The sequence below is a fragment of the Tympanuchus pallidicinctus genome, unplaced genomic scaffold (genome assembly GCF_026119805.1).
Source record: "Tympanuchus pallidicinctus isolate F22 unplaced genomic scaffold, pur_lepc_1.0 scaffold26, whole genome shotgun sequence".
Taxonomy (NCBI): domain Eukaryota; kingdom Metazoa; phylum Chordata; class Aves; order Galliformes; family Phasianidae; genus Tympanuchus; species Tympanuchus pallidicinctus.
This window is the reverse complement of record NW_026294743.1, coordinates 2540580-2568157: the sequence shown is the minus strand read 5'-3', so window position 1 is coordinate 2568157 and position 27578 is coordinate 2540580. Positions and strand designations below refer to the sequence as shown.

At 40.6% G+C, this 27578-nt stretch overlaps 1 protein-coding gene across 4 annotated transcripts in view; it reads right to left on the bottom strand.

The window, feature by feature from the left end:
- Positions 1-565: 565 nt before the first annotated feature.
- Positions 566-27578, bottom strand: part of SLC10A7 (solute carrier family 10 member 7) — a 153647-nt gene continuing 126634 nt past the window's right edge. For all 4 annotated transcript variants that reach the window (XM_052690133.1, XM_052690132.1, XM_052690131.1 and 1 more), the window contains 4 exons: positions 25346-25397; positions 23784-23857; positions 7608-7753; positions 566-4130 (listed from right to left, as the gene is read on the bottom strand). In XM_052690133.1, the coding sequence (XP_052546093.1) occupies positions 4086-4130; positions 7608-7753; positions 23784-23857; positions 25346-25397 (317 nt within the window). In that variant the 3' untranslated portion in view covers positions 566-4085. The remainder of the gene's footprint in view (positions 4131-7607; positions 7754-23783; positions 23858-25345; positions 25398-27578) is intronic.

Below are 27578 nucleotides of genomic sequence, written 5' to 3'. Positions count from 1 at the left end.
AAAAGCAAACTGCAAAGAGACAATTTTCTTCAGACACTGCTCCAAACGGGTGTTGTAATTCTAATCTGAGAGACCGGGGCTACCACTGGAAACAGGGGCAAGAGAGATTTGGTTCTTACATGCCAGAAAGGGCTAGCCATCTGAAATGAAGTATAGAATACTCTTCATTTGCTCTCTTCAGATGCAACATTATCATGGAGTGTTGTTAGAACAACTGCAGAGCTTTTCAAACAGATTCCTTTGGGAAAGTGCTCCGCAGCTTATCAGCCTTTTCACTGGAGATACACACGTGTAGCCCAGGGCAGAATTCAGTCTCCCATCTACTTCAGGTGTCTGAAAAGGATGGTATGCATTTCTGGCAACCTCATAATAATAATAATAGTAATACAAATGCTTTTGGATTATAACAAAATGGAGAAAGTGTCATTTAGCTCTGACTGTGTTGCAATTCCCAAATGCATCAACATCTACTTAAGTGCAAAATAACCTACAGTTTACAAATACAATGCTGCAATAGTCTGCTATAAAGGCTCTGTATGAGATCACGACTCAATGCAAAACACAATTCAGTGACTGTAATTTCATTTTTAATGTCAGAATAACATAAAAAAGTAGCTCTTTCTCCATATAAAGACCTGCAAAAAACGTATACGAGAGGCTTGGTCCTTCCTAGCATTTCTACACGTGTAACTGCTCATATCTTACGCACATACGTACACACACATAGATAAATGTGCTTGCAGACAGACAGTATTTCATCTTAACTTCTGACCTCCTGCTGGCAAGGTATTTTCACAGAAAACCGTACACAGAACTAAAAGCTGCTCTCTCTCTGACTGCCAGAGTAATTGAGAGGACTACAGTAAAACCAAATTAGCAGATTACTCCTCTTTGGTCTGTGAACAAACACAACTGCCCAGCTCCTGCTGAGACTGCGGTCCTTGTGTTGCACAACCCATTCACACTAGCTAGAAGTTACACGAGAAAAAAATGCAACCACAAAATAAAGATCCACATTTTTAAATACATAAAAAATTATTTTCTTGGACCTTACTGGCACCATCATAAGCTTCTCAAGTACTGGAAAAAAGGGGAAATGCCATTTTTGAGAGACTCAACACAACTTACAAAGACTCCCTGTGAGCTCTCAAGTATCGCTTTATTGTCTTGGTGGGTTTTTTTCCCTCTGATATAATTAAATGGGATTATAGATATGTGGAAGCTAAGAAACATCTACGATTAAGAAAATCCTAATGTTTTATATACAGAGTTCTCACTTGCCATCAGTTCTGCCTGACAACATTAATCACCAACTCTCAGTTAAATCTAAGGCTAAAAAAAACTACTTTAAACCTCTACTGAAGCATTGTTGTATTGAATGAATTAACTTCCATTTGATTATAATTTGCAGTATTCCTTATTTCTCCAAATTTAGTTCATTAGATATTTTTAAACAGCTCAGATTGTTTTTTAAAAAAAGGACAAGCAAAAAATTTTAAAAACTTGCAAAAGAACAAGAAGTAGGTAATGGGTAAAAAGTTGATCCAAAGGATGAGTCATCTTGTTTTCCTGTTAGCCAAATGAAATTCAGAACCATCCTGTTTATTAAGGGCATTAAGCACAACAAAAAGCCATAAAACAAACAACAGACTTTAAACCAAACAGGATAGATATGCACAATTAAGTTTCATGAAGTATGGTTTTAAAAAGCGCACTGCAGTTTTGCTTTGTGTTCCCTTTAGATGAACATCTCCAATGCTGATACACAATATTATGCTGCCCCAAGCAATCAACAGTGACAGGAAAAAAAGGATGTTCTCAGTGGAATCCAAGCAAGTCGTCGGTTGTACTGAAGATAGGAGACTCAGTACAGAGGTAGCTCAGTAAGGGTAGCTGCAGTGTTCTACATAGCATCAACACAACCGTGCTCATCGTATGCTTGAACCCTTCCTTCAGATTACAACAATAACAACAAGACTATCACTTGTTGGAAATGTTGTTTTGCCATTCAAAACTAACAGAAGGAGACACTGACGCTTAATTCCTTACATATTCTGGAAGTTTGGGTTGATAGAAATAGAATAAAAAGAAGCCATCCTGAGTCTGGACTCTGCTGCAAGCACAGACAAAGGGAATTTTAGTGCTCAAGGAGCCCATTTCTGATTAGCGTGTTAAAGAAATGGCCCAAGAACACGCATGTTACTCTCTCCAGTTAAGCACCCAGGTTGGCCTGTTGGTGGATCAGACTATGGCATCAAGAGATTCAATGATCACAGCTGTGAGCTCGCTGGCCTTTGTATCTCTGGCTACGGAGAAGAGAGCACAGCCCTGGAGGATGCTGGGAGCGGACAGAGGGCAGAGTTTGACTCCTGTCCAAGGAATGAAAAGAAATCAGCTTGTGACCACATCACATACCTTCGTTATGTGGTTTCTTTATTGCTGACAACAACTTTGAATGAAGGTGACGCTGCCGGCTCCTAACAGTTTCTCAGAGAAACGGTAACAGAACAGTCTTGCACTAACTGACCGTCAGGAAAAGCACCCAGGACGGGTGTCCGATTGCTTTCCTGCTGTTCACAGCAGTGACAGGCTGGATAAAACAGTAGATAGATCAACCACTTCTTTTTCCACTAAGGAAAAAAGGTACGTATTTAACGTACCTATCCTAATAAAAAAAGACCTTTCGCTTGTGCAAATGTCTACAGCCTTATCAGAGCTACATCTGCTCAAGATCTGCTCAGCTGCACCATTAACTGCGATGTTAACCCTGACACACGTGACGCTTCTGCACTCACATCGATCTCCGTTTGACCTATTTCTTCCCTTCCTTTTAATGTTGTAATGTACAATTGCCAGCACAGTTTTTGCAGATGGGTACCCCTCAGAGCCCAGTGTAGACAGTCTTCTGAAATCTTAATCTCCCAGACAAGATGCAGAGCTGGCCAGGTGCTTAAAATACATGCCCACGTTCCTTTCTCTTCAATTTTCCTCTTAGAAGTGATATTTAGTATGCGTTTTAAGCAGCTTTTTTAATAAAGTAACATTTTATTCTGAAAAAACTTGTGATGGATTGTCAAATTAGCTACGATCCTGTTCCTGTTACAGTAAGGATTCTTCTGATTAGAAAAAAAAAAAGTAATTGTCAACTCTTGTCCTCACAAGCTATTGTTCATTACCTATGCAGCAAAGAAGAAAACAAAGCTCAGCTTACTACAATAGAGACTCTGCTTCAATATTAGCATCCTAAATTCTGTCACTGCAGATCCCCGTGCATTGCACCAAGGGAAGGAAAAAAAAAATAGAAAAAGAAAAATCTGCGTTCTTTAGGGCTAAATTATAGAAAAAAAATCTAGCTGCAAGCACAAATACTTCACTCATAACCCAAGCACCAGATCAGTTCTTTGAAGAAGCTTATGAGGCATTTAAGATATACAATGGCACAATATCATACAATGGAATTGAAAGAATTTTCTTGAGAAACCATTAACTTTGAAGGAATGTCTAGACAACTGTGTCAACAAATGCAAATAATTCATGCTTCTCAGCTTCTATCCAATGGATGGCCCCATGCTGAGTATACACAAACTCAGAAGAAAAAGGCATGTCACAGTCATATGACTAGAGAGTGTAACAGAATCACACAGAAATTCAAGTCAGCCTTGAAAAAACCCTTCAGAAAGCTCTTCTCCAGGCTAAGCCAGCAGTGGGATAGGCTACCGGTCATTTTGGCTACTTACAGCTGGTGCACCCTGGCTTCAAAGCAGGGGCAATGGAAAAAACACAGCTGTTATTCATGACCTCTTCATTTCATTCTATTAGAAAAATAAAAACTAAAGGACTTCAAAATACTGTACAAACCTTTTGCAGTAGCCAACAAAGGGGCTTCTGGAATCAATGCTTTTGCCAAAAATGCATTGTAAGGCACTTAAAGGGTATCTTTTTTTTTTTTATATATATATGTATATATAAAAATAAAATATGCACTGTTGCAACATTCACAAATACCCAGTTGTCTCAATCATCTGTGTGTACAGTATGGTACATATATACATTCACTGTGACACCGGCCGTCTCCATCTCCATCATTATACTTTCACGGGTACTTTGGGTTGCCTGGTTAACTTCAGTGCCTGTGAACACAAAAAACAAAAGCAGTCACTTTCTTACATTCTCAAAAGACTGACAGCACAAGACAAACTTTTTATTAAGGGGTGACAAAATGCTCTGGGTTCTTCTGGGATGCTGAGTGAGGTATCAGCACGCAACTGACAAGCCACTGGCTTTCATGTTATCTTCGCATCTCTGGTAGCCCATCACAACAGACAGCCTTAAGAAAGGAAACGACAGAATCCGGCCAGACAGCCAGCAAAGGAAGCTGGCATGGATTTCAGATGTCTTTTACAAAGCAACTGCTGGGGTCGCATTGAAGAAATCACCCGTGGCACAGATTAAAAAATGCTTCTGAGTTACTCAGGGAAAGACAGTGAAGAAAACTTCTGCAAACACCTTTGTATTCTCAGGTCTTCTTTTCACATGGCTCAAAGCACACCCATAGCCTAGTCACTGCTGCAGTGATGGATGTCACGCATTTTGGACGTTACCTTCACTTATGAGGAAAGGTAACAACAAGCCATGCCCATCCTCCCAGAGATGGAGACCTTATCCCAAGTGATACCTGACATCACATTTGTTTGCAGTGGCTGCAGCATTAGTGTGCTTTTACCAAACATCTTTACAAGGAGAGAAAATCCACGGAGAAACCTTTAAGCGCAGAAGGGTCAGTCAGTTTCAGCAGGTAAACTATGCAGGGTGAGGTTCAACTGGAATGACAGGTGGTCATCCTCCCACTGTGGCAGGATGCCCCCCCACTGACTTAGAAGGTAAGTGTGACAGGCTTAAAAGACATGAGGTTTTCAGCTGCTCCTGTATACACTTGTGGGCACAGTGAAGGATACGCCTGCTTTTGGTGTGCTGCACAATAAAATAAAGCTCGGTGCTTTTCTGTGGCCTGAGCAAGAAGGAAGTTCATGAAATTTGGAACCAGTGTTTTCCGTGCCCTCCTGGGGGAAGTGCCCTGACAGACTGGCATTTGCTTGAAAGACTTACCATTTCTGAGAGCTGGCTAAACAAGCAAAATTCAGTCTGAGAGATAAGTGTGACGGGTCTTCCTATTGCAAATATTAACCTTTAATATTGTACATTTAAAGCTTGTTTGCACTGCTCAAAAATCATTCTAGCACAAATATAAACCCTTCAAAAAAACCCAATCCTTTAAAAATGAATAGGCTTTATTCCCCTCAGAAACACCAGCTTTCAGGAACACCAGCATTTAACTATTGTTAAATCTAGCCATTTGAGATTAGTGTTTTGGATATTACTCATCAAGAGACTCGGGAGAGATATCAGTTCACATTTTCTTTGGGAAAACAATTTTAAACTTTGTAGTTTGGCAGATTCTGCTGCCATATTTACAAACTAGAAATACTTCAGTGTAGATGAACCTCTAAATATTTAAATTCAATTTCATACAACCAGATCACATGTACTATCATAATTAAGTAAGAATGTCACTGCAGTTGAGTACTGTGACTGGATAACCACCTCCCCCTGCAAGAGATGCCAAAATGAAGCCAAGGTGTTTATAGAAAATAAACATCAAGGGTGATGATGACATGTTTATTTTCAAAGCAGAAGACCATTATCCAGTCACAATATTCGCTTCTATTATTGCACCCGTACCAGACCCAAACCTCATTGATTTTCTTATGAGAGTAATTAAAATAACATTTGTGAATAATAGAGAAGGCCAACTGAAGGAACTGCTGCAAGAGAACAACAATTCCCCAAAGTGGTTCTATGGTAGCATTGCAGTCTGATTAGCACAGAAGGTTTATTTGAAGCTTAATGAATAAGAAACTAGTGCTGGTGAACTGTAAATCTCGGCTGTACTGGTTGACTTTTCTGATGCCCTGTTTAAAGGCTGTGTTAACTTGCAACAACTGACAGCAGCCCCTACAGGCCCTCACCACCCCGAGTGTCGGGGAGGTCTGGATGAGCTCCAGCCAACTGCAGGTCTTGGCAGCAGGGAGCAGTCAGACAACGAAGAGAAACCTGCATTGCAGGGATTGTTTCCGTCACTGGCAGTGTGTGACTATCAGTTCTAACAGGCTATCGTTCTTCAGGTGAGGCACACTGTTTTCTTTATGCAATCTGACCCATGATTATTTCTGATAATTAAAAACGAATATCATTGCTGTAGACAGCTGGAATTTCTGAAATTATGTATGATTTGCAAATTTCCATTTGTGAACGCTAAGGTAAATGCAGCTTCATGAGACCTGATTTCTGGACTCACTGCTGGAGAACTGGGAGCTTTCCTTCTTTTTATAGTTCAGATAATCATAAACGGAGCAACACGAAGTGACTACGTTAGTATCTAGCATGCAAATTATCAAAGTAATTTTGCTGAAGTAGTAAAAAGCTGGTCTGTTGAATTGTGCTGAAAATTGGTAACACTGAAGATAAAAATAACCTCCACTGCAGAAGTGAAGAATGAGGAGTACTGGTGGAGCTGAGCCTTGGACAGTATGACTCAACCTTCACCTAGCACGACCCTCTAAAACTACTTCAGTTGTCACAGCTTCTTGATCCTTATCATCTCGGAACATTAGAGACAGAACTACAATCAGTGGCAAAGAATAGCCAGCTGTGCGGTGGTTATTACTGTTCTGAGAACATGACCGAAACCACTGCAATTCCATGTACGTCACAGAACGGCTCTCATATGTGAACAGCTTCAATCAGCACTGAAATAAATGCAACTCGAATCGCAGAATCATAGAATTGTTCTGGTTGGAGAAGATCTTAAAGATCATCAAGTCCAACCACAACCTAACCATACTACCCTAACTCTAACAACCCTCTGCTAAGTCGTGTCCTCAAGCACGACATCCAAACGGCTTTTCAGCACATTCGGGGATGGTGGCTCAGTGATGCCAATCCAAAAATGTCTAGGTTAGTCTACAATCCTGTGGCTATTCCACATTTTTTACATGAAACGCAATGCACCAAACTTCTGTAGACTTCTGTCTACTATAAAGAGTGACCTAGGTAAAAAACTACACAAACAACACAAAGAAACAACCTGCCCCCCCAAAAAACCCACAACCAATACAAAACATTTTCATGTTTTTTCAACACAGTTCCCAAAGGGCCTTCATTTCAGCTGATTCCTGAAGCTCTCATGCCAGTAGAGTTCACACCTCCACAAGAGGGATGCAAGGCAGTCATTACTATCCAAAGACTAAACCATTTTTACTGGCTGAAATTTCAGTTCATAGTTTGAATTCTCACTGCAGTGAAATGTACAAGCTGTGGAGGTCTAACTTCTGCATTCGGACTTTTATGAAGATAAGGAGCATCAAGTTCAACCTTTTTAACATGTTCCTAATGTGACTATCACTGTCGAAAATCCCTTCCATGAGATCCACAAGAATGAACCCGAGAAGTTTAAGACTTGCGTTCAGGTATTTTTTCCTCATAGCTGACTTTCCCTTATAAATTTGAAGGGAAAAAAAAAAAAAAAAAAAAAAAGGGGCAATTCTTACCTTTTGCCTAGAAACCATCCAAGATTTTATTGTTGGTACCAAAAGACTGCCAAGAAGAATCTGAGCAGGATGATAGATGAGTAAGGGGACAGAAATTAAGGATAAGTGCTCATAACCTGCAAATACTATCTTCAGCATTGGAATTCCTGCAAGCAGAAAAACAGGAGATGGACTCTTAAAAGAATCAAAGAGAAAAGCAAAGGATTTTATGTTGCACTGTAACTTAACTCCCCCTCCCCCCCAAAAGAAAAAAAATACATAAAAGAACCCCAAAGCCAAAATGAAGTTTTACATAGAAAATTAAAAACAAAAACAAAAAACAAAAAAAAGAACCATTGAAAACGAACCTGGAAGAAAATGAACAACACCACCACATAAATGGCTGCATAAGTTCTGTGCCAGAAAGGAAGTAGGGGAATGCCACAAAATATTTTCCCTAATGATGCTGACAGCTGCAAACTCCTGCTGATGTGAAATATTTGTGTCACAGTGTGAACGTTCAGTTCCTGGGCATATCTCCGCACTGTTTATTTACTCCTTCCCCTTGCTATGCTGTTTTACATTTTTGTGATTGTCCCCCATCCAGAGGATCGCCCAGCTCCTGCTTCTTCACTCCACTCACTACCAGAGGAGGGATTCCTGGTATAGTCTTCGCCATTAAGTGCTCAAATTACTGACTTCCTTGCTTAAACTGATTTTCACAAAGTGGAGTCAGGAACCGTGCAGGTAAGTGCTCACGTGTTAGAGAACAAACCTCTGCTCTAAGCTTATGTTTCAGAAAAGAGAGCGCGAGAAAGAAAAGATTCAGTGAACTGAGTGAGCAATATGAATAGTCATTCCTACGAGCAATCAGGGAGCAGGTGGAGTTACAGAAGTTGTTAGCTGCTGGAGGAGGTGAGTTTTAAGAGCTAGACATCGGCCATTTTCCCAAAGAGATTGAATTTGTACTCAATTGCGCTAATTCTATGAGACATCCACATGTAACCTTCCCACTTGATGAATTAATATGTAAGATTACATTTGATTTAGTTTTGTGGTAATGAAACTGATTATACTGACTTTGAACATGTTATTATTGAAAACGATCTGCTGAAATCCTGCGGTTTTGTTACCATGCTCCAGAAAGCATGGGTGCAGGCAATACTTGCAGCCATCTCATCTCATTTGACCAGACATTCAGATAGATGCAGGCAAGATCGGCTGCTATTCCTTGGGAACCCCCTTTCTCCCTGGTTAAAAACGTCACTCTAGGAATCTTCTACCAGCATCAACTTTGCAACAAACAAGTCTAAGCAAGAGTTTTGACAGAGCTTACTTAAGAGTCCTCTTTCTTAGCAGTGACAACAAGCTGAGCTTTGTGGCGCATGCCCCTCCATTCCCTCACTAGTAGAAGACTTCTATCAACCACAGTTGCCATATTTACATACATCTCTACCTATCTTGAACAAATTCTTGTTTTCAAGACCCTTCCAGACTTCCCTTAATAAAAGCAGGCTCCTTCCTCTATGAGCAAACATAGTTTGTTGATAATGAGCCACCAGTGGCCCATTACTGTTCACATACATCTAGGCTTGCTCAAACCTGCACAGTTTCCACAGCACAATTTCTTGTATATATTTTAACTAGTTCCATCATATTAAGCTATTAACAACTTCATCCCCATACTAGTAGATTTGTCCTAGGGGGCTATTTCCAGCAAAAGACTGAATCAAATTAAGGCTTGCACGCTTAACTCAGTATTAATAAGTTATTACCCTTAAAACAGTATTGTGGACCTACCACCAACGCAACAGAACTGCTTAGTATTAACACTGATCTCTAGTGTTTGGGATTAGACAGTATTTGGACAGAAACTAAATGGGCATTTGCACTGTATTATGGAGCGTAATTTGCTTCAAATGCCCACCACAGTGTTTTTGTAAACAGATAATGATTTTATTACATGTTTCCAAGTCTCTATTACACCTTCGTGGCTCTTTTTCTCTTCTCTAACAGCAGAAAAAAATAAACTATGTTGCTATATTTATGTTCATATGACAGCACCTGGTGTTTTGGTAGTGCAGTTTCATCCGCGGATCTCACAACACTTCAGTAAGCTGAACAGGACTCCTACAGAGAATCTGAGAGCTCGAAGATGACTAACCTGGGATTGCACAGAAAACTAACGGTGGAGACACGAACAGAATGGGTCCAAAGTGACTGAGATTCTTTATATTACTGTATGCTTTCTGAATGGAAAATAAGAGAAATTCTAGACCAAAAGGTAAACTCTCTACAGGAAAGCTGTTTCAGTAAACTATGAAAAGAAAATTGAAGCAATCAAATAGAGATACAAGATACCGTAGTTAGCGTGACAATGTAATTAGACTGCAGGGTGGAAAGAGATGCTTAATTCACAGCTCATTTCAATACACGTCAAAACAATAGCCTCATGCAAGCCAGTAACGTGCAATTAAAGTTCCTGCTATTTACTAGGAAAAACTAACAGGTGAAAAGAGAAAGCAATTACTTTCACACGCACACCCTTGTTTAAAACAAAGAAAAAGCCCTGCTGCCTTTTTACAAACTTCCTGACTTTCGCAATTCCAACCATGCCAGTATGCAGCTCTCTCCAAAAGTGTTTGATGACAGAGATCCATAGACTACAGTCACAGATGATTACATCAGGAGCAGTGCCACAAAGCTAGACAAAACAGCACGGGATTTTACTTGTTTTTAAAAATGTTCTTTAAACTTCTGTATCCCACTGCATAGCAACGGCAAGCATCGGTACGACAGCTGTTTCCCAAAGGCATAAAACTGATACAAGGCTCTACATAAGAAAATATATTTTACAAGCTATTACTCCCTCTCTTAAGAAGAGAAGAAATTGGGTGTGGGAGTTTGTTTTTCTAAAATAAACCATCTGCTCCCCAAAACAAAAGCAACAACAAAATGAAAAACAAATCTCAGCCGAAGGAAAAAAAGAGACATTGCAATAACCGGGCTGATGCTGTATGCTAAATCCCTGCACAGAATGCTTTTTCAAGATGAGGTTATGAACTAGTGTTAAGAGAAGCTATAACAGAAACACTGAAACAGTAGTGACATAAACAGATGCTGCTATAAGAAAACTAATAAAATGAGTTTAAATCTTTCAGATGGATAGCAAGGAATAAAGGTGCTAAGCAAAATAAAACTTCTATTTATTTTGTCCATTCTTCTTTTCCTCACCATTTATAGCCTATTGTTCCTAATGTTAATGAAGTATGATGGCTCTGCTTAGTAGACCATATGAAAATTTTGCACAGGATCAAATCACTTGTAGTAATGAAGCCACTAGCACAGTTGTAATTCTCTTCAGTTTCCTCAAAGAACACAGCAGCTGCACCCTGTGAGCCCCTAACGTTACCGGGGCATTTTTTCACAGAATTGATTGCTAAGGCTACATTCAGTTGTGTGAAGAACGATATGTGAAAGGATTTGTTGTTCTGCTTTCACAGAGCCATTACAATCACGCTTACCAGCAGTTCAAGACTGGCTTCGATTCAAGTGCAAAGTCTTCCACCTGGGTTGTGACAACCCCTGCTATCAGAATAAACTGGGGGACGTAAGAATAGAGCAAAGCCCTGCTGAAAAAGATCTGGGGATACTGGTGGATGGCAAGCCGGACTTGACCAACAACGTGCCCTTACAGCCCAGAAAGCCAACTGTACCTTGGGCTGCATCAAAAGCAGCATGGCCAGTAGGTGGAGGGAAGGTGATCCTGCCCCTCTACGTTGTGCTGGTGAGGCTGCACCTGGAGCACTGCATCCAGACGTGGAGTCCTCAGCACAGGAGAGACGTGGACCTGTTTGAGTGCGTCCAGAGGAGAACCACAAAAATGATGCAAGGGGTGAACCACCCTCCCTACGAGGACAGACCGAGACAGCTGGGGCTGTTCAGCCTGGAGAAGAGAAAGCTTAGGAAAGACCTGAGAGAGGCCCGTTATTATCTGAAGAGGAGCTACAAAATGGAAAGGTACAAATTATTTAGCAGGGTGTTGTGACAGGACAACGGGAAAGGGTTTCGAAGCAAAAGAGGGTCGATTTAGGCTGGACATAAGACTTTTTCTTTACTACAAGGGCAATGAAGCACTAAAACAGGTTTTCCAGAGACGTGGTGGAACCCCTGTCCTCGGAGACATTCTAGGTAAGGCTGGATGGGGCTCTAAGCAACCTGGTCTAGATGCAAATACCTCTGTTCATTGCAGGGGAGCTGGACTAAATGGCCTTCAACGGTCTCTTCCAACTCAAAAGAGAGTATGATTCATCCTGACTGACAATGAAGGAAGAACATGGGAATTGACAGAAAGATTCTATTACAAGCTGAGAAATTTTTAAATTGCTGTGGCAGTCCGAAGGTTCTGACATAAACATCAACTCACGTCGCTGCAGTTTATGATGTTTCAGGCTCCTAGCAGCTAGGTTCGGCTCCTCAGCTAAAGATCAACACTCACTACAGATGACACAAGGAAAAAGTGGAAATATGGTACTCAGCTGAGTGCGGAAACAGTACTTCACCTGACCAGGAGCACAAAGAGGAACAGCAGCAGTGGAATGCACTGAGATCATTCCATAGACATCCCTTACAAGTAAGATGACAAATATTCTTAGCATTTTATTCTGAACTTGCCTCTTCTCCTTCGCTCAGCTTTGTTCTCCTATCACTCAATGTTCTCCCATCTTCCTCCTTGCTTTTGGGGTTCCAGTACTCAAAGGATACACTTTTTCTTCTCCATGCTAATTTTTTTCTTCTCTTCTTACTTCTCCACTTCCATGCTTCTGGGCATTTTTTGTTTGCTTCCCAATGCCTTCAATACTGCTCTCACTTGCAGCACCACAAAATGTGCCACAAAACGTACATCCGCTCATATCATTGAACTGCCAGCAGGGCCACAGCGACAAAGAGAAGGAAATCTGCCTGAGGTACGGAGTGCTATTCACTTCTCTTCCTGTTTGCACCCTCATCCAGCCCATTCCACGCAAGAACTACACGTGAACCTGAAGAACTGCTAACAAAGAGAAGCTGCTGAACTTTCATCTATGACCTTCCACAGCAACAAGGAGTGAGAAAACCACTCTGGTCTTCCGGTATGGGAAAGCCCTGGTTGCTCTCCATTGCTCTAGGGTATTCCAGTCTTGCTCCAAGGCTGTGGTTTATCAGCCCCAGCTTAAGGCCCCTGTTTCTCTAGCAGCCTACACAGCCGAAAGCTATTTAGCCTTCCTCCAGCTCTGTACCCAACATAACCTCCCACATGCTCCCCTTTCCCCACTTTCAAAGTCAGTCACCACCTCCGTAAAAGCTCCGTGAAAATGGTTTCCTGCACCTCTCTGTGTTCAGTTAACTGTAAAATAACAATAATAAAAATCCTAAAAGATCTGAAAATATTTTTAAGAGAATTTAAACATGGCACTCTTTTCATCTAGCTATCACAGCAGTAATATAAATGAAGCAAATTAATTTTAATGCTCCAAGGTACTGATTCTGTGTCACTGTCACTGATGGGATCCAGCCAGATTTTATGAGATGGCATTTGACTTTATGGAAGTGAGCACTATGCACGCATTTACAATTTTACAGGGACTTTAAGCTGTCATGCTGAAAAATGTTTATAAAACATTAATCAAAAAATGCCTCTTTAATACAATGCATTGTCTGAAAGATGTTAGGAGGCACACATTGTAAATGGATTCTTTTTCTGACTAAAGTAATTTCTACCAAAAGCCTTTCCCCGCTGCTATACAAGTACACAGTGTGGAAAGATAAAGAGCACTTTCTCAGCACATTACTACCTGATTCAAACACTTGGGAAATCACTAATGTACAGCATGCCATATTTCCATGTCACACATGACACATTTGTCTAAAATTACCCAACAGAGTTTGACATTGCAGCATATTCCATAGCAGAGCTTTCAACTGACATCTGCCAAGTAAGAACTTCAAGTAAGAGCTTTCTTCTTCCAACAAGCAAGTAAGAGTTTTCTTTTATCGCATACCCATGATGGAAGTGATAAAACAATAAGTACTGAAAATCAGGGTTTTTTTTCTGTATTAATATGTTTATTTTATGCTCACTAAACGTGAAAGCTCCCCTCAAAAGCAGTGTTTCATCATTTGTTTTCTATCTCATTGCAGTGGGTTCAGAGAACTTAATAGAACATTTTTATTACCACCGAAGCGTAGGCCATTATCTCTCACACCCAGAGCAGAATTATTGCTACATGCTCTACTTACAAACTTCACTGTATGGATTTTTTCTCTTAAACGTCCTCACAACAAACAATTTTTCCTAAAACTTTATTGCTTATATTACTGAAGCACATTGCAAATCACAAAACACTCCAGCATTTCTTCTTAGGAAAAGAGGTTTGGTGCCAAACAAAGAAGTCACCACCAAGGCTATGGAAGCACAAGAAATCAGAGCATCAAATAACTGTTATAGAGAAATAGTGGAAGTACTTAGAAGAAAATTCTTAATCTTTAGATTTACAATTCTCTTTTCTACTCATTTCAGAATTCTCAGTTGCCGTAACGGTTCAATTGCAATACACAAAGTGAAGCAGCTGTATAATGGCAGCTTCTCTGACACTCTCTGTGCTCTGATATCTTTCTCAAGAACCTTTTCAGGGGTTGATATGAAGGGAGCATCTCTAGGCCAAGTAATATCCTTTTTTTTTTTTTTTTTTTAAATCAAGAAAAAGCCTTCAAAGAGAAGCACATACTGCATTTAAGCTCTCTTCAAGTACCAAAGCAGGGATTTTCTAAGCTTAGTCTTGCAAAGACAGCGACAAATGAGCACCTGAAATTTTAGTACATAGTTTCAGAATAGCATCACATGTGGCCCAGTGACTGCATAACGGGGATGCGTGGTGAGATCAGGATTATAAAGAGGTCGTGCATGCACATAGCTACCAGAACACAGCAAGAACAAAGATACCAGATTGGCAATATATACCATTAATCTCTCATCAGCCAACTTCCTTGTGGATTTCCCTTCTTTTTTTTCCAGGCAAATCACATTGCAATGGTTAGTTTTGAGGAGACAGAGGTTTATACGCTGTGCCTGTCCTCAGCGAAGGCTAGACAGGAGTAGAAGTTCACTGGGCTTGCTGAGATTCTGCTATTATATGCTGATATCAAAATAGGAGAAGATGTTTCTGACAAAATAACCACTTAGGGATGATATCTACTTAACCCCATCTTTTCCACAACATGCACTGAACTGAAATTTAATGCTCTTCCCCTAAAACAAGCTTCTTTCAGGTGTGGAAATAGGTGAATGACAGACATCTGAATTCCAATAACCATACAAATACTTGGTCACTCTCAAACGTAGCCATTTTAGCTGAAGAACGAACCAATGTAATAGAAAAATCACATTAAGTTGGAGGGAGAGTAAATTAATGGAAGATGAACCTAAAACAGGCGGCCAAACTCTTCCACAGGTGAAGACTTCTTCAGAGTACAGTCCGGTCATTATTTTCCAGCACAACTCCACCTGCAACTCTAGGATTGCTTTTTTGCTCTTAGCTCACCAAGAGGTTGTGGAGCTTAGCATTCTGTACTCTGCAGAAGGATCGAGACTGAGGAGATAATACATGACATTCACTACTCTCTTGTCTAGAAGGAAATAACCTTACCAAAGTCAGATCCAAATCCACTACGGCGAGACAGGCCTGCACAATGGTTTGCAGCACTTTTGGTAAATTACACTTGGATGATGCAATCTAACACTCTCACAGAAAACTAACTTGTGCTGGAAGGGATAAGGACACCATCCCTCAGCACAACCACAACTGCCAGCAGATATGACACGCAGTATCTGAGTAGGAAGAACCTGCAATGGAAGTAGTATTTGAGACCATACTCCCCTTGCCTTTCTACGCACAACTACGTATGCTCTACACAGAACTGTGCTTAAAATATTATCAGGTGAAAAAAAAGTTACCTTTATCTGCACATTTTCATATTTCAGCTCAGAGAGGAGTGTAACGGGGAGCAAAAACAAACAAAAAACAAAACGAAACAACAGCCAGACTCGTGAAGAGGTAAAAACAAACATCTGTTCAGGAGCTTTTACAAGGGACTGGTGAGATTAGAGGAGTCTGGAATGGCTGCAAATGAAAACTGCAATATGAGTGGACCCAGTTCAGTTGAAGGTGTACAGACCCCAATCTTCAAACACTTTCACTTTTACCCTCCTCCCTGCGAAAGAAATGTATTACCAAAATATTCAATAGGTCATAGCACTACACTACATGATTCACTTCTTCTGGAGGACTAGAATTACTGGGAAGGCTCTGTAGTGAATCAGAGTGCTGTGGTCACACAGTGCAACCCATACCACTGTGCTAGGACGCAAGAATTTCACTGACAAGCATGCTATGTTGTAGGAGACTGGGCCAACCTAACACTCAGATAAAGGAGAAAAAATATGGAATCAGGTATTTCTTTTCTCAAAGCTAGAAAAGATTAAAAAAAAAAAAAGAAAAGAAAATCTGGCATGCCTTGAATGCTCTTAATAATTATTAGTCGTCAGTGAAGTGGATCACTACACTCATCATACAGCAGCAACTTGAGTTATATGTAAGTACGGTTAGCAGGGAGCAGCACATTTTGATCCAGTTAAGCTTTTAAGTAAATAAATGTAAAGGATAGAAGAGAGTTTGTCTATTTCTGGGGTTTCAACATGTGTTCAGATTGGAAGTGATGTTTAATGAACAACATAGGCAATCTTACCAGCTGCTTACAATGAAACATTTAACACCAACAACAGCAGACTAGATCCTCAGGCTCCAAAACATCTCCACCCACCTGACAGCATGGTAGTAATCATTAGTTAGCAGGGAACACAAGAAGGAATTGAAGCATCACAAGTCATACTTTAGATGTGTCTTATCTTTAATTTGGGACCACAGTGCAGTCACTTCAATGTTGTAAGCTGATCCTAGCTCTTCAGTGCTTTTCATTACTTCAATTTCAATTCACTCTTCATATACAAGGCACAGGGTAAAATTTTCCTTGCAATTCACTGAAAATACCTAAGGTACGAAGTTTAAATAAACAGAATTTAAGCAGTTCCTTCCTTTCTCTACAATTCTTCTGATCAATAGCTTTTGAAGCTTAAACATGTTAGATCCACTAACGAAACAGTTTCTGGACAGCGTTTGACAGCTGAGGCTAATTTCTGTCTGAGCACTGAAGCTCTGATTACATGGATTCTGTTCACATATTTAAAAAAAAAAACTATTATTGCCACTGCTACAATTCCATTAAGACCTATAAAATATCCCTGATTAATTGCTCTCAGTTTACTTCTTCAAGTGAGTGGTGTTTTATAGCCACTGCTATTATTTTTGTCAATGTAAGAAGGAAAGGATTACACTCCAAACTATCTTCTAACTAGTTTGGGTTTTTTTTGTTTGTTTGTTTGTTTTTAAAAAAGTCTTTTTCTCCAGCAGCCTTGATGCAAAGAAAAATACGACGCCACAAATTCATTATAGACCGTAAAAGAAAGCATTTCTTTCAATACAGAGAAAAATATTTCTTAGGAATACTAGCATGATTTTTCCTTCCATTTTCTCTTTACTTGATTTCTGTAGCCAAAAAGAGATGCTGTGACATGAGACCAGAAAAGCTTTCATGTTCCAGACATCGCAGAAGACTTCTGGAGAAGACAGCACAGTACCTAGAAATACTGAGGGATGCTATTTCTCATCCTAAAATGGCAGCATTTAGGGTTGCGTCCCTGCAGTGGTCAAAGCAGTTTTCAGAGGATAACCCCTCTTCTATATAGTATATACCTTCTACTTCTATATAATATATACTATACCATACTAAGAATGCAAAATTCCTAAGTTGCGCTGCTGTTGTTGTGACTTTTTTTTTTTAAATAGATCTTCGCACCCACCGATTCCTAAATGTCTCAAGTCAACAGCTCAGACTGGCTGCCAGGTACACAGAGAGTGGCAAATGGAGATGCAAGTCTCTCAGGGAGACTCAACATCAGCTTCAATACTTGGCAGTTTTAGTGTGGGTGACACTTGTAGCCTCTGCCAGCTTGAGGTAAAAAAAAAAAAAAAAGAAAAAAGAAAAAAAGAAAAAAAATATCTTGAGTCATGTCCAAACGTGGATCTTCCCAGGGGTAACCTGTCAGCTGTCTGCATGGTATAATGTAGTTTTTAAAAGTAGATAAATTAACTGTTTTTGGTGGGGAGGGAGGGTTGAGAGGGCTCCAGTGTCATTACCATTTTACAGATGGGTATGTGCTTCTATTTTTTTTTATTATTATTATAAAGAGGTACGAAGTATGCTGTCATTAAAAACCTGCAATCTGGTTTTTAGTGTCTGATCCAATTATGTGCACATCTGGGAAGACACACAACCAAATAAATAATTGGAGAGGTGCAACTCTGAAACGACAATTGTTATTCATCGATCTTTTTCTGTAAGTCAAGATTGAGAGATGTAAACTTCAAGTGAATGAGATCTCCTGGGTGAGATTCTGCAGTTCAAACACAGTAAACAACTGTTGTCCTCTGATGCACATTTTAGTACTGCTGGAGGCAAACTTTCTAAATATTAATAAAAAACCTACTACTGGCAGAGTACACAGATGAAAAGGAAGCCTGGGAGCCAGCGCAGAATTTCTGGCCACATCTGAAGTCTCATCAAAGAAACATACATTTCAGGTCAGAACAGAAAGGAGATTCCCTAATTTTCGCCAGTATTTCCCCTTCTGAAATCTCAGAGAGAAAAATCGAGTAAACTGCAAAATATTAAACATGCTATATTGCAAGTCTGGTGAAAAAAAAGGAACAGAATCAGCTACTCTGTGTCCAAAAGCCACTAGAAGTCATCGGACTAAACCATTTCTGACACTAACGTTGGCCTGCTTGGCATTTTCTTCCTGAAAGCGTAGCTTTGGGATGCCCTGGAACGAAGGAGACAAGCAGCACGTACTTGCCCAGCTGTGCACACAAGCAGCAAGGGAACGCGCAAGAGCTGCTCTGATGCAGGCTATCCGAGCAACCACATGCTGCTCAGAACTGTCACTTTGACTTGTCACGGAGAGACTCTTCAAGTGAGTGGTGGGCTCTGGGTTAGGGAAATGCTTGCACGTGAAAATGACATCCCACCTCGGGTGGATTAGGCAGCGTGTGCTAGCAGAAAACATTTATACTGTTCTGATTTCATAAATCTCAGAGACGAGAACAACTTCTCAGTTTGGCCCGAGGAGTCGCAGTACCAAAAACTGTGGGAGCTTCTAGCAATCACCAAATCTCCCGAGATCTCAGGAGTAGGTTTGGGATCAACAGGGCCCTCCTGTTTCTAATTCTCTGACAAAAGTAAAGGGTACGTACTGGCCCAGACACGGCCTGCACAAAGCACTCACTCTTTCCACCAGTATTCCCCCCATTGACATCCCTTCATCTGCAGGGGTCAGCATCCCACCAATTACAGGCAGATCCGTAGGCAGACCATTTTCATTTACAACACTCTATTAGATCCCTGGGTAAAAAATCTGGCACAGGTAAGCAAACGTGCCCTAACAACACAAAGAATTGTGGTAGGCTACCAGCAGAAATGCCTCTTGTTCAACACTCAAACAAAAATAATCTAAGTCAAAAAGACAGCATCACAAGTCTTACTCTTGAAAACTTCCCGAGAGCACTTAATCAGGAGTATTCTGTAGATCTCTCTGGAATTATTGCTATACTTAAAGCTAGTCACACTTGGTACCCTGCATGAATAGAGGACAACTCTCAGCCAAGAGCAGATAAAAGCCAATCCGTTTCAAGAATATCACAGAGTTTGGTTTGAATATTCACATAAGGCAACGCATCTGATATCATCATCTCACTGTCCTTTTACAGCACGCCTATAATCTCCGCTGAATTTCATGCTGGTAGTAATTGGCTGCTGCTTATAGGCAATTGAACGGCCTGTGAATCAACCTGTGCACCACACAGTGCCATTAAGAGTTGTTCAGGGATAGACTATCAATGCTTCACTCACGGAGAAATAAGCTGAGTACTTCCAAAGCAAATTTGATTGAAATTAAAACATGCCAAGTAAAGTCAAGGCTTTACCTTTTATTTCCAAAATTAATTCTATTATTTCCTGGAAGCATTAGGTACTCTAGAAACTCTGACTGCATTACTTTAAGAATTCCACGACAAAAGAACTGGTATATTGAGAAATACAGATGAGGGAAAAATGCTCTACGCATCACAACCAATACCCCAGTTTCATTTTAAGGGATACTTTAAAAAAAAAAACAACAACAAAATCAATCTGTTGTTCATCATACGTACCACACTGACATTTACACTTGTGGTTGCCTGAAAATGTAGCAGCATTACACGTCCTGCTCATAAAACAATTTTACAGAGTAAATGGAAGTATTAAACAAAAATATTTATTGACAATTTCAGTTCTTAATTTTGGAGTTGAAACTTCTGTCTAGCACTTAATTGTGAAAAAAACAAAGTTCTGTACTCAGTTGCAACTTCTGTGCAAGTCCAAGCAACAACTGCAGTATTTTTTAGATGAGCCTCACTGATAGCTTTTCACTTCCTTGAGGCCTCTTCTCTTCTTACTGAATGAACTCCAGGGAATGGCATTATGTCGGGCTCTCCAGATGGATTATGTGAAGCCATAGCTCAATGTCATTTTCAATAGCAAGGCTCATAATTAAAGGTCAAATAGTCACTTCATCTGCAATCAATCAATAGAAGAAGTACTAATAGTAAGTACTAATCAATCAATGGCAAATGCACTAATAAAAGCCATGCATCAAATGTCTGCGTATGCGTGCACTCACATGTACTGTGCATATATGTGAGCAGGGAGAAGGAGAGAGAGAGAACAAAGTGCGGGTGAATGTGCCAGAAGGCACTGTGAGGACTGTGTTTATCTTCACTACTTTTAAGTTCCTATCTTGTTTCACTCACTACATGACATCTTTTTTCTCTGCACATAACGCACTATATAAAAAAAAATAACATGCCAAAGCACCCACCGCAATTCAGAAAAATCATCTCGTGCTTCTAACTACGAAACACAAAGGCACCTACCCTGCGTAATTTGTCCTTACACAAACATGCCACGCACTCTGATCCTTGAGACAAAAAGTGTGTCAGCTGTTCTGTCTACAAAATAAAACCCAGCATATGGGAACAGCACTCATCTCTGTGCAAAGCGAGCACTTACTCGTGGATTCAACAGCAGAAGTGGCAGTTGGCCTCATGAACACGCGCTGCATGGGAATTTGTTGGTTTCATAATATGGTGTGGGAGAAAGTGACTTAGAAAAGTCTTCTCATGCCTTTCCCATTACCACTTCTAAAGCTTTAAAGCTGTCAGCTCTTCTCCCACTTTTGTTGGTACCACTGGAAACTCCCCAGGGAAGGGACCACACATACCTATCTGGAACTTCACCTGCCAAGCTGAGAGAAATCACTTTCAAAGTGAAAGAACAAGTCTTGGGGGGCCATTTATACACTACCACTGGAATCTCGAAGACAAACAAAGCAGCGTTCCGCAATGGATGGGAAACCAGACCCTGAGATGCAGTTGTACTTTCAGGTACTGTAATGAAAAGGAGAGGGAAAAACTCTTCCTGCCACAGAAGAACAGAAGGTTCCTCACTCAGTGGTCTATAATAAACACCTCTGGACACCGAGAACGTGACAGAACAGCAAAGCAAAAAAGCTATGTCTGATCTTGTTTCTGTAAAGATCAGGGCAGACAAGGCTGTGCTATAGATTTTACTGTCACTCACATACTGCTGATCCTGAAGAACAAACTATATCCTCTCTGCTGTCACCTTCACTGAAGGAAAAAATGCTAGTTGCTCTGGTTAACAAATCTAGTTTACAGCATCAGCACAGAACCGTACCTCATCTTATTACAGCTTTATAGAACCTGATCCTTTTTATTCACACAGAAATGCATATTTAAACAGCTCTGTCTTACCAGGACCTGGTACTAGTAACAAACAAAGTAGGATACCAGTCGTCTCAGAGCCAGCCAGCTTCTGCACAGTATGCAGGCCTATGTCATGAGAACGCTGTGCAAAGTACACAGGAGAGTGACGGAGCCTTTGGCCTTACCAGAGATGGGCTCTCAGAGACTACCAGGGCTCGTGCTCGGTTCAGCACTGAAGTAATACTAACAAAACAATTTGCAGTTATTCTCTTAGAGACATGGCAAGCAGCAGCAGTATTGACAGAATGCATACAAAACTGATTTCACTGGGAAGGAAAGGACGGAATTACACATTTGTGCTATCAAATACAATCAACTTCTCCTGTGTATTATCACAGCCGTGTCCTAAGTTCGTATGCATCTCTATGTAACAGCCAGAACAGCAGGGCGTTAGGATTTTGGTGTGGGGTTGTTTTCTCTAAGTGCAGTTATAACTGTCCTGCCCATTGCAGTCTCATTTGCAAGTTGAAGCTTCAGTTTCACAGGACATTTGGCTGGAAAGAACCTCAAATGTCATTTATCTTCTGCTTTCAGTCAGAATCAGCTCCAGTTTATCTAGTTCCCAACTGAGGCTTGCCTACAATGATAAGGGATTCCAAGACATCAACAGGTAATACATCCCATGGTTAAAAAGCTTTTACATTAGAGTGGTTTCCTTGACTGTTACCTTAAATCTTCTTCACTGTAACAAAGCTTTTTTCCTTTTGTAAGTCCACTGTGAAAGAGGAGCTTCTTTTTCCTACTTGGCATCAACCATTCACACATTTCAAGACCACTACTTTACTTCCGTTGTCACCTCTAAAGAATTTTGGTTATTTCAACCTTCCTGAAGGGTCGTGTTTACGAGACCTAGGATCACTTATGGTAAGCTCCTCCCATCTCTTTTCAGTTGGTTCACATCATGTTTGAATCCCAAAGACCGCACCATCCTGTCAGAAGCCATAACACTCTCAACCCTTGTAACTTTTTCTACCACTCTGCAATGCATAGCACCAAGGAAATTTATTTTGTTTGATCTGGTATGCACTGGACAAAATCTATGGGGCTGCTACTCATATTCTAGTTTCCTCCTAGGCTGTTAGAATTATTTAAACATTTCAGTAGTTTTCTATGAAGTTTAACTCACTGTAAGTCCTCAGCCCCTCCCCAGTTCCCTTTTGAAAGGAGGCATTATATTTGCCTTTTTCTTGTCTTCTAGGAACTCACCTCCCACAGCCTACCAAGGACCCTTGCTAACCACTCTGCAGCATAAGTCTGGCTGAAGCAAAGAATCCAGAGCTTACTTTGTCACATCAAACTGAACTGAGAAGACCTCAGCTCTCTAAGTCCAAACTTGTTCTTTCCTTACTCCAGGCTTAACTCTTCTCTTTCATATTCACATGAGCTGCCTTTATCTTTGAAAGACAGAACTCAGTCGCATACACATCTTCACGTTTTATATTTTCAAAAACAGTACAAATATATTCAAGTACTAGCCATTTCACTGCCTGAATGTAATGGATGAAGCAGTGTCAGGAAGCTTTAAGTGGGACTCCAATTTAGCAGTATTTTCTGATTTACACCAGAACATCTTATCATCACAAAGGGATTTTAAATGACAAATATCTGAGTCGTCTTTCGATAAATTAATTCTAATAATTAAAACAATGTCACACAAAAAAAAAAATCTGCAGACTTAAAATCCCTATTTTTTGCTCATGTTAAACAGAAGACAGATATCCTCTACTTGTGATTTCTGAATGCACTCCATGCTTTGATTTTTCACTTACGCATCCTAGTTTTGAAGTAAATGATCTTTACTGTGAGGCTGGGAAGATATATCTTAGAATGTTTTCTGAAACAAAGTTGAAATGTTATCAAAACTGGCAACAGAACAGCAGCACAAGAAAAGAGAAATCCAACTTTCTGGAAATGAGAAGGTCTTACCGTACAGCCACTGAAATCTCAGAAAACTCCGTTTCCTGCCCTGTAGTAAGCATGTATCATACCTGCACAAAACTATTATCCTACTATTAACACCGTACAGACAGCATTACTTTTCACAATAAAAACAAAACCTTTAAGCAGAGAAGTCAGTAATCAACAACAACTTCTTTTCCTTCAAGAAAGCAAGGCACGAACATTACTGCTGTTTTGCTTAGAAGCTTATCTCCTGACTTACCCAGGGTGAGAGATTTGTGTGTGGAACAGAAAACGATAGCCACTGTGTCTGCTGGGGTGAAACCAGAGTCATCCCTAGAAAAAGAAGTTTTAAAAACCTCCATTAGAAAAAAAAACCTCTTAAAACGTCATTGATCAAACGCATTACTTTGAGGATCCGTATGCATATTCACATCCTTTTGATCAGTACTAGTGACAAATAATTCACAAAGCAGAACTGTTTCTCAGTTGTGGCAAACTCTCTAATGGATATAGTCTCTTGTGAAGGGAAAGAGTTCTGAAAGCACAGTATATAGGACAACTTAATTCCAGCTGGGGCTACTTTTGCAAACATGCTATACCACAGCAGTGGCCAGTTCACCTCTGTAAAGAAAGAGAATTAAGTAGGACTTCTTTTCCTAGCCTGTAAGGATAATAAAACAGTCAGTTTAGATAGTTTATTGATGCCACGCTATAAGCATTGCTTAGAATATGTAGTTTTCTTCCACTTCACAGAAAAACTCTGTCTGAGGGTTTAGGCATCGTAAGAAATTTCAGTAAGGGTGAAAAAATGACACGCAGAGGTATACGATTGGCTCACAGCTTTCATCTGAATTTGGAACCATCTTCTGAGCTTTTAAATACGTATCATAGCGTCCAAGCTGGTTACAACTTAAAACATTTTAGATTTCAGGGACAGATTTCTGCTGGGACAGATTTTTTTCCCCAGCTCAGATACAGCCATCCAAAAGTTATTTAGAATTGCCTTCCAAGGTCAGAGTATGACCTTGTCACAGAATTTTCTCGTGGCACTAAAAAAAAAAAAATATATATAAGTAGCTGTAAGACATGGCACCTTTCTTTATGATTTTCCCTTACAGATATTGTGTGATTAATATAAAGCATATGTCTGTTGTCTGCTGTATTATGGCCCTTTGCATTCAGCAGAGTGCTGCTAAGGAAAATGCTCCAGAAAGCACCAAAGGACAACGGTGGACATTCTAACTAGCTCAAGTAAAGCCTTTGGATCACTGAGCCCCTTGATAACACCATTCTGACTGTTCTATTTTTGAGAAGTGAACGTACAACTTTTCTTCCTAGTCGATATTTCAAAAGAAAAGAAAAATATCTCTACCAAACGTCAGTTGAGGACAACTGTCTGTTAAGAATCTCCGTATAAATGTAACACATTTGACAAGTACAAAGAAGACGGGACTGCCAGCCCAGCAAATGTGTCTTGAGATGTAAGAAGTCAAACCGAGTTCTCTCTCTCATATGTCATCAGCATGTCTGCAGGGCAAATTATACCTTCAGTGACATCTGTGCAAATCCATTTTTTTTCAGTGGATGAGGTATAGCAGTGATTGATTGAGATTTAACAACTCTGTAATTAACACACAAGAAAGGACTGAATTCAGGTCCCGTTCTCTTAGCTTAGGAAATCCTAACAGAGAAAACGCAGCAAGGACAATATGAGATAACAAAACGAGGTCACCCCTATTCAGAAATCTGCTCTTCAGACATTTCTGTATCACTAAAAACCAGAGCCATCACACACGCTTCTGTTTCCGGACACTCAATTACCTTGTAGAGAAGAGGAAAGTCAAAAACATGAAGCTCATCTGCACAGAAAATACTGAAAGAGAAACAGGTTCAAATTAGACTTACATCACAGCAGTAAACGTCCCCTAAATCTCTGGGAGTGCTGTGCACCTGCCTTTTGTACCTACACAAGAAGCCAGGCTGGACCAAGGCAATCCAGGGAAACCCAGCAACAGACAACCCTTAAAGCTGATGATTAGGAAAACCATGTCTGGAACAACAACAGGCATCAACACATCTGAGAAAGCTAGCGCTAGTGTTCTGCCTACACGGGTTCTTCTTGAGGTCGTGTCTGAATCAAGTATTTATTCAAACAATTCATGACAGAGGGTCACTGTTGCATGCTGCTCATCTGTTTTCACTACTTTTACTTATTGGGTCAACAACATGAGATTTGTTGGATGGGCTCTGATTGCCAAGTACTTAAACGAAGTCCCATTCTATTTAACAGAAAAAAGTACAATGTGTAAGCACAATTGCAATTAAGTATTCTCACACATTACTCTCCAGATGAATGATAATAATTAACAGAAGATAATTACACACGTTTAATTCCCTGTGAGACAAAGGCTAATTCCTGAACTGGGCAGTGCACATCAGACAAAGCAGCTGTTCATTCAAGCTCAGTCAACTTTGCAAGCGTGGCTGTTTTGCACACGCTGAGGGGAGATCTCCTCTCTGCCAGCTCACACGATACCTGCAGGGGTTCTGGGCCATGCAGAGCCCACACTCGATCTGTGGCGATGTCGGGAATGAGCTCAGGGAAGCAGTCTGCTCCCCAGCTGTGCCACGAGTAGCTGCTGGGGCTGCAGAGACCAGCTCTGCACCGGAGGGCGGGAACTCCCTGCAGAGCTGGAGGAGAAGCCCTATGACCTATACAGACCTTTTCGGGGCCTGGGTGCGCTATGGAGGGAGGGCTTTTACTTTCAGCAGAACCTAGGGCGAGTTCTCTCCCTTTTCCTTGCAAAACTTGTGAGTGCAATAAGGCTAATGTGCCCCTGAGGGTACTGCAAGCCAAGACAATGCATCCGATTGCAACCTGAGATTATAACTGGGCAGCGTGGCAGGGATATTAGCTATTATCAGTGACATTTTCCATTCTCTTACGTACATTTCCTAGGATATTTAAATGTCACCTCAGCATGCACTTAATACTTCTTCATGAACTACAGAATCAATCCATTGTTCCTGAACTACAGTTTTCCTGCAACTAAGTACATTAATTTAATATGCGCAGAAAAAAAATCACTTAACACGTATGATTCTGTATTGCAATATGCAGGTGCTGCTACCAATTATCCCTTGTGCACGGTTTGCTGTGGCTGGAATATTAACATAAAAACTACATGAAAACATTAATCAGCAGAATAATAAATATGGTTTCATCTCAGAATCTTTGTGCTAATTTCCCTCTGCGGTATAGCAACACAGACATCCAGCCAACACACCCAATGAAGGTACAGAAACTTTTATCTGAATTACAACGTACATATATTCACTCCAGAATTCCTTACTCTTCAGCTTCATAAATATTTTACAAAAAACAGACATCTAGTATCTTCGCAGCAGCTTCAAGGCTTATAGTTAATATTTGTCTGAAGTAACTCCAATTGCACACGCTGGAAATTAAAAGCACAGGTCGTGTATATAATTACACACAGCACAAGAGCCAAGCACTCTCTGCAAAAAGAAATTTTAAGAAAGGCAATGGAAGCAACCACTTCACAACTGATCAAGAAAGCGCCTTCTTAGAATCATAGAATCACCAAGGTTGGAAAAGACCTAAAAGATCACCCAGTCCAACCGTTCACCTATTCCCAATAGCTCCTACTAAACCATGTCCCTCAACACAACATCCAGTCTTTCCTTGAACACCCCCAGGGTCGGTGACTCCACCACCTCCCTGGGCAGTCCGTTCCAGTGCCTGACCGCCCTTTCAGAAAAGTAATACTTCCTCATGTCCAGCCTGAATCTCCCCTGCCGGAGCTTGAAACCATTCCCTCTGGTCCTATCACTAATGACACGAGAGAAGAGGCCGACCCCCAGCTCACTGCAACCTCCCTTCAGGAAGTTACAGAGAGCAATGAGAGCAATGAGGTCTCCCCTGAGCCTCCTCTTCTCCAGGCTGAACGTTCCCAGCTCCTTCAGCCTCTCCTCATACGGCCTGTGTTCCAGACCCCTCAGCAGCTTTGTTGCCCTCCTTTGAACACGTTCC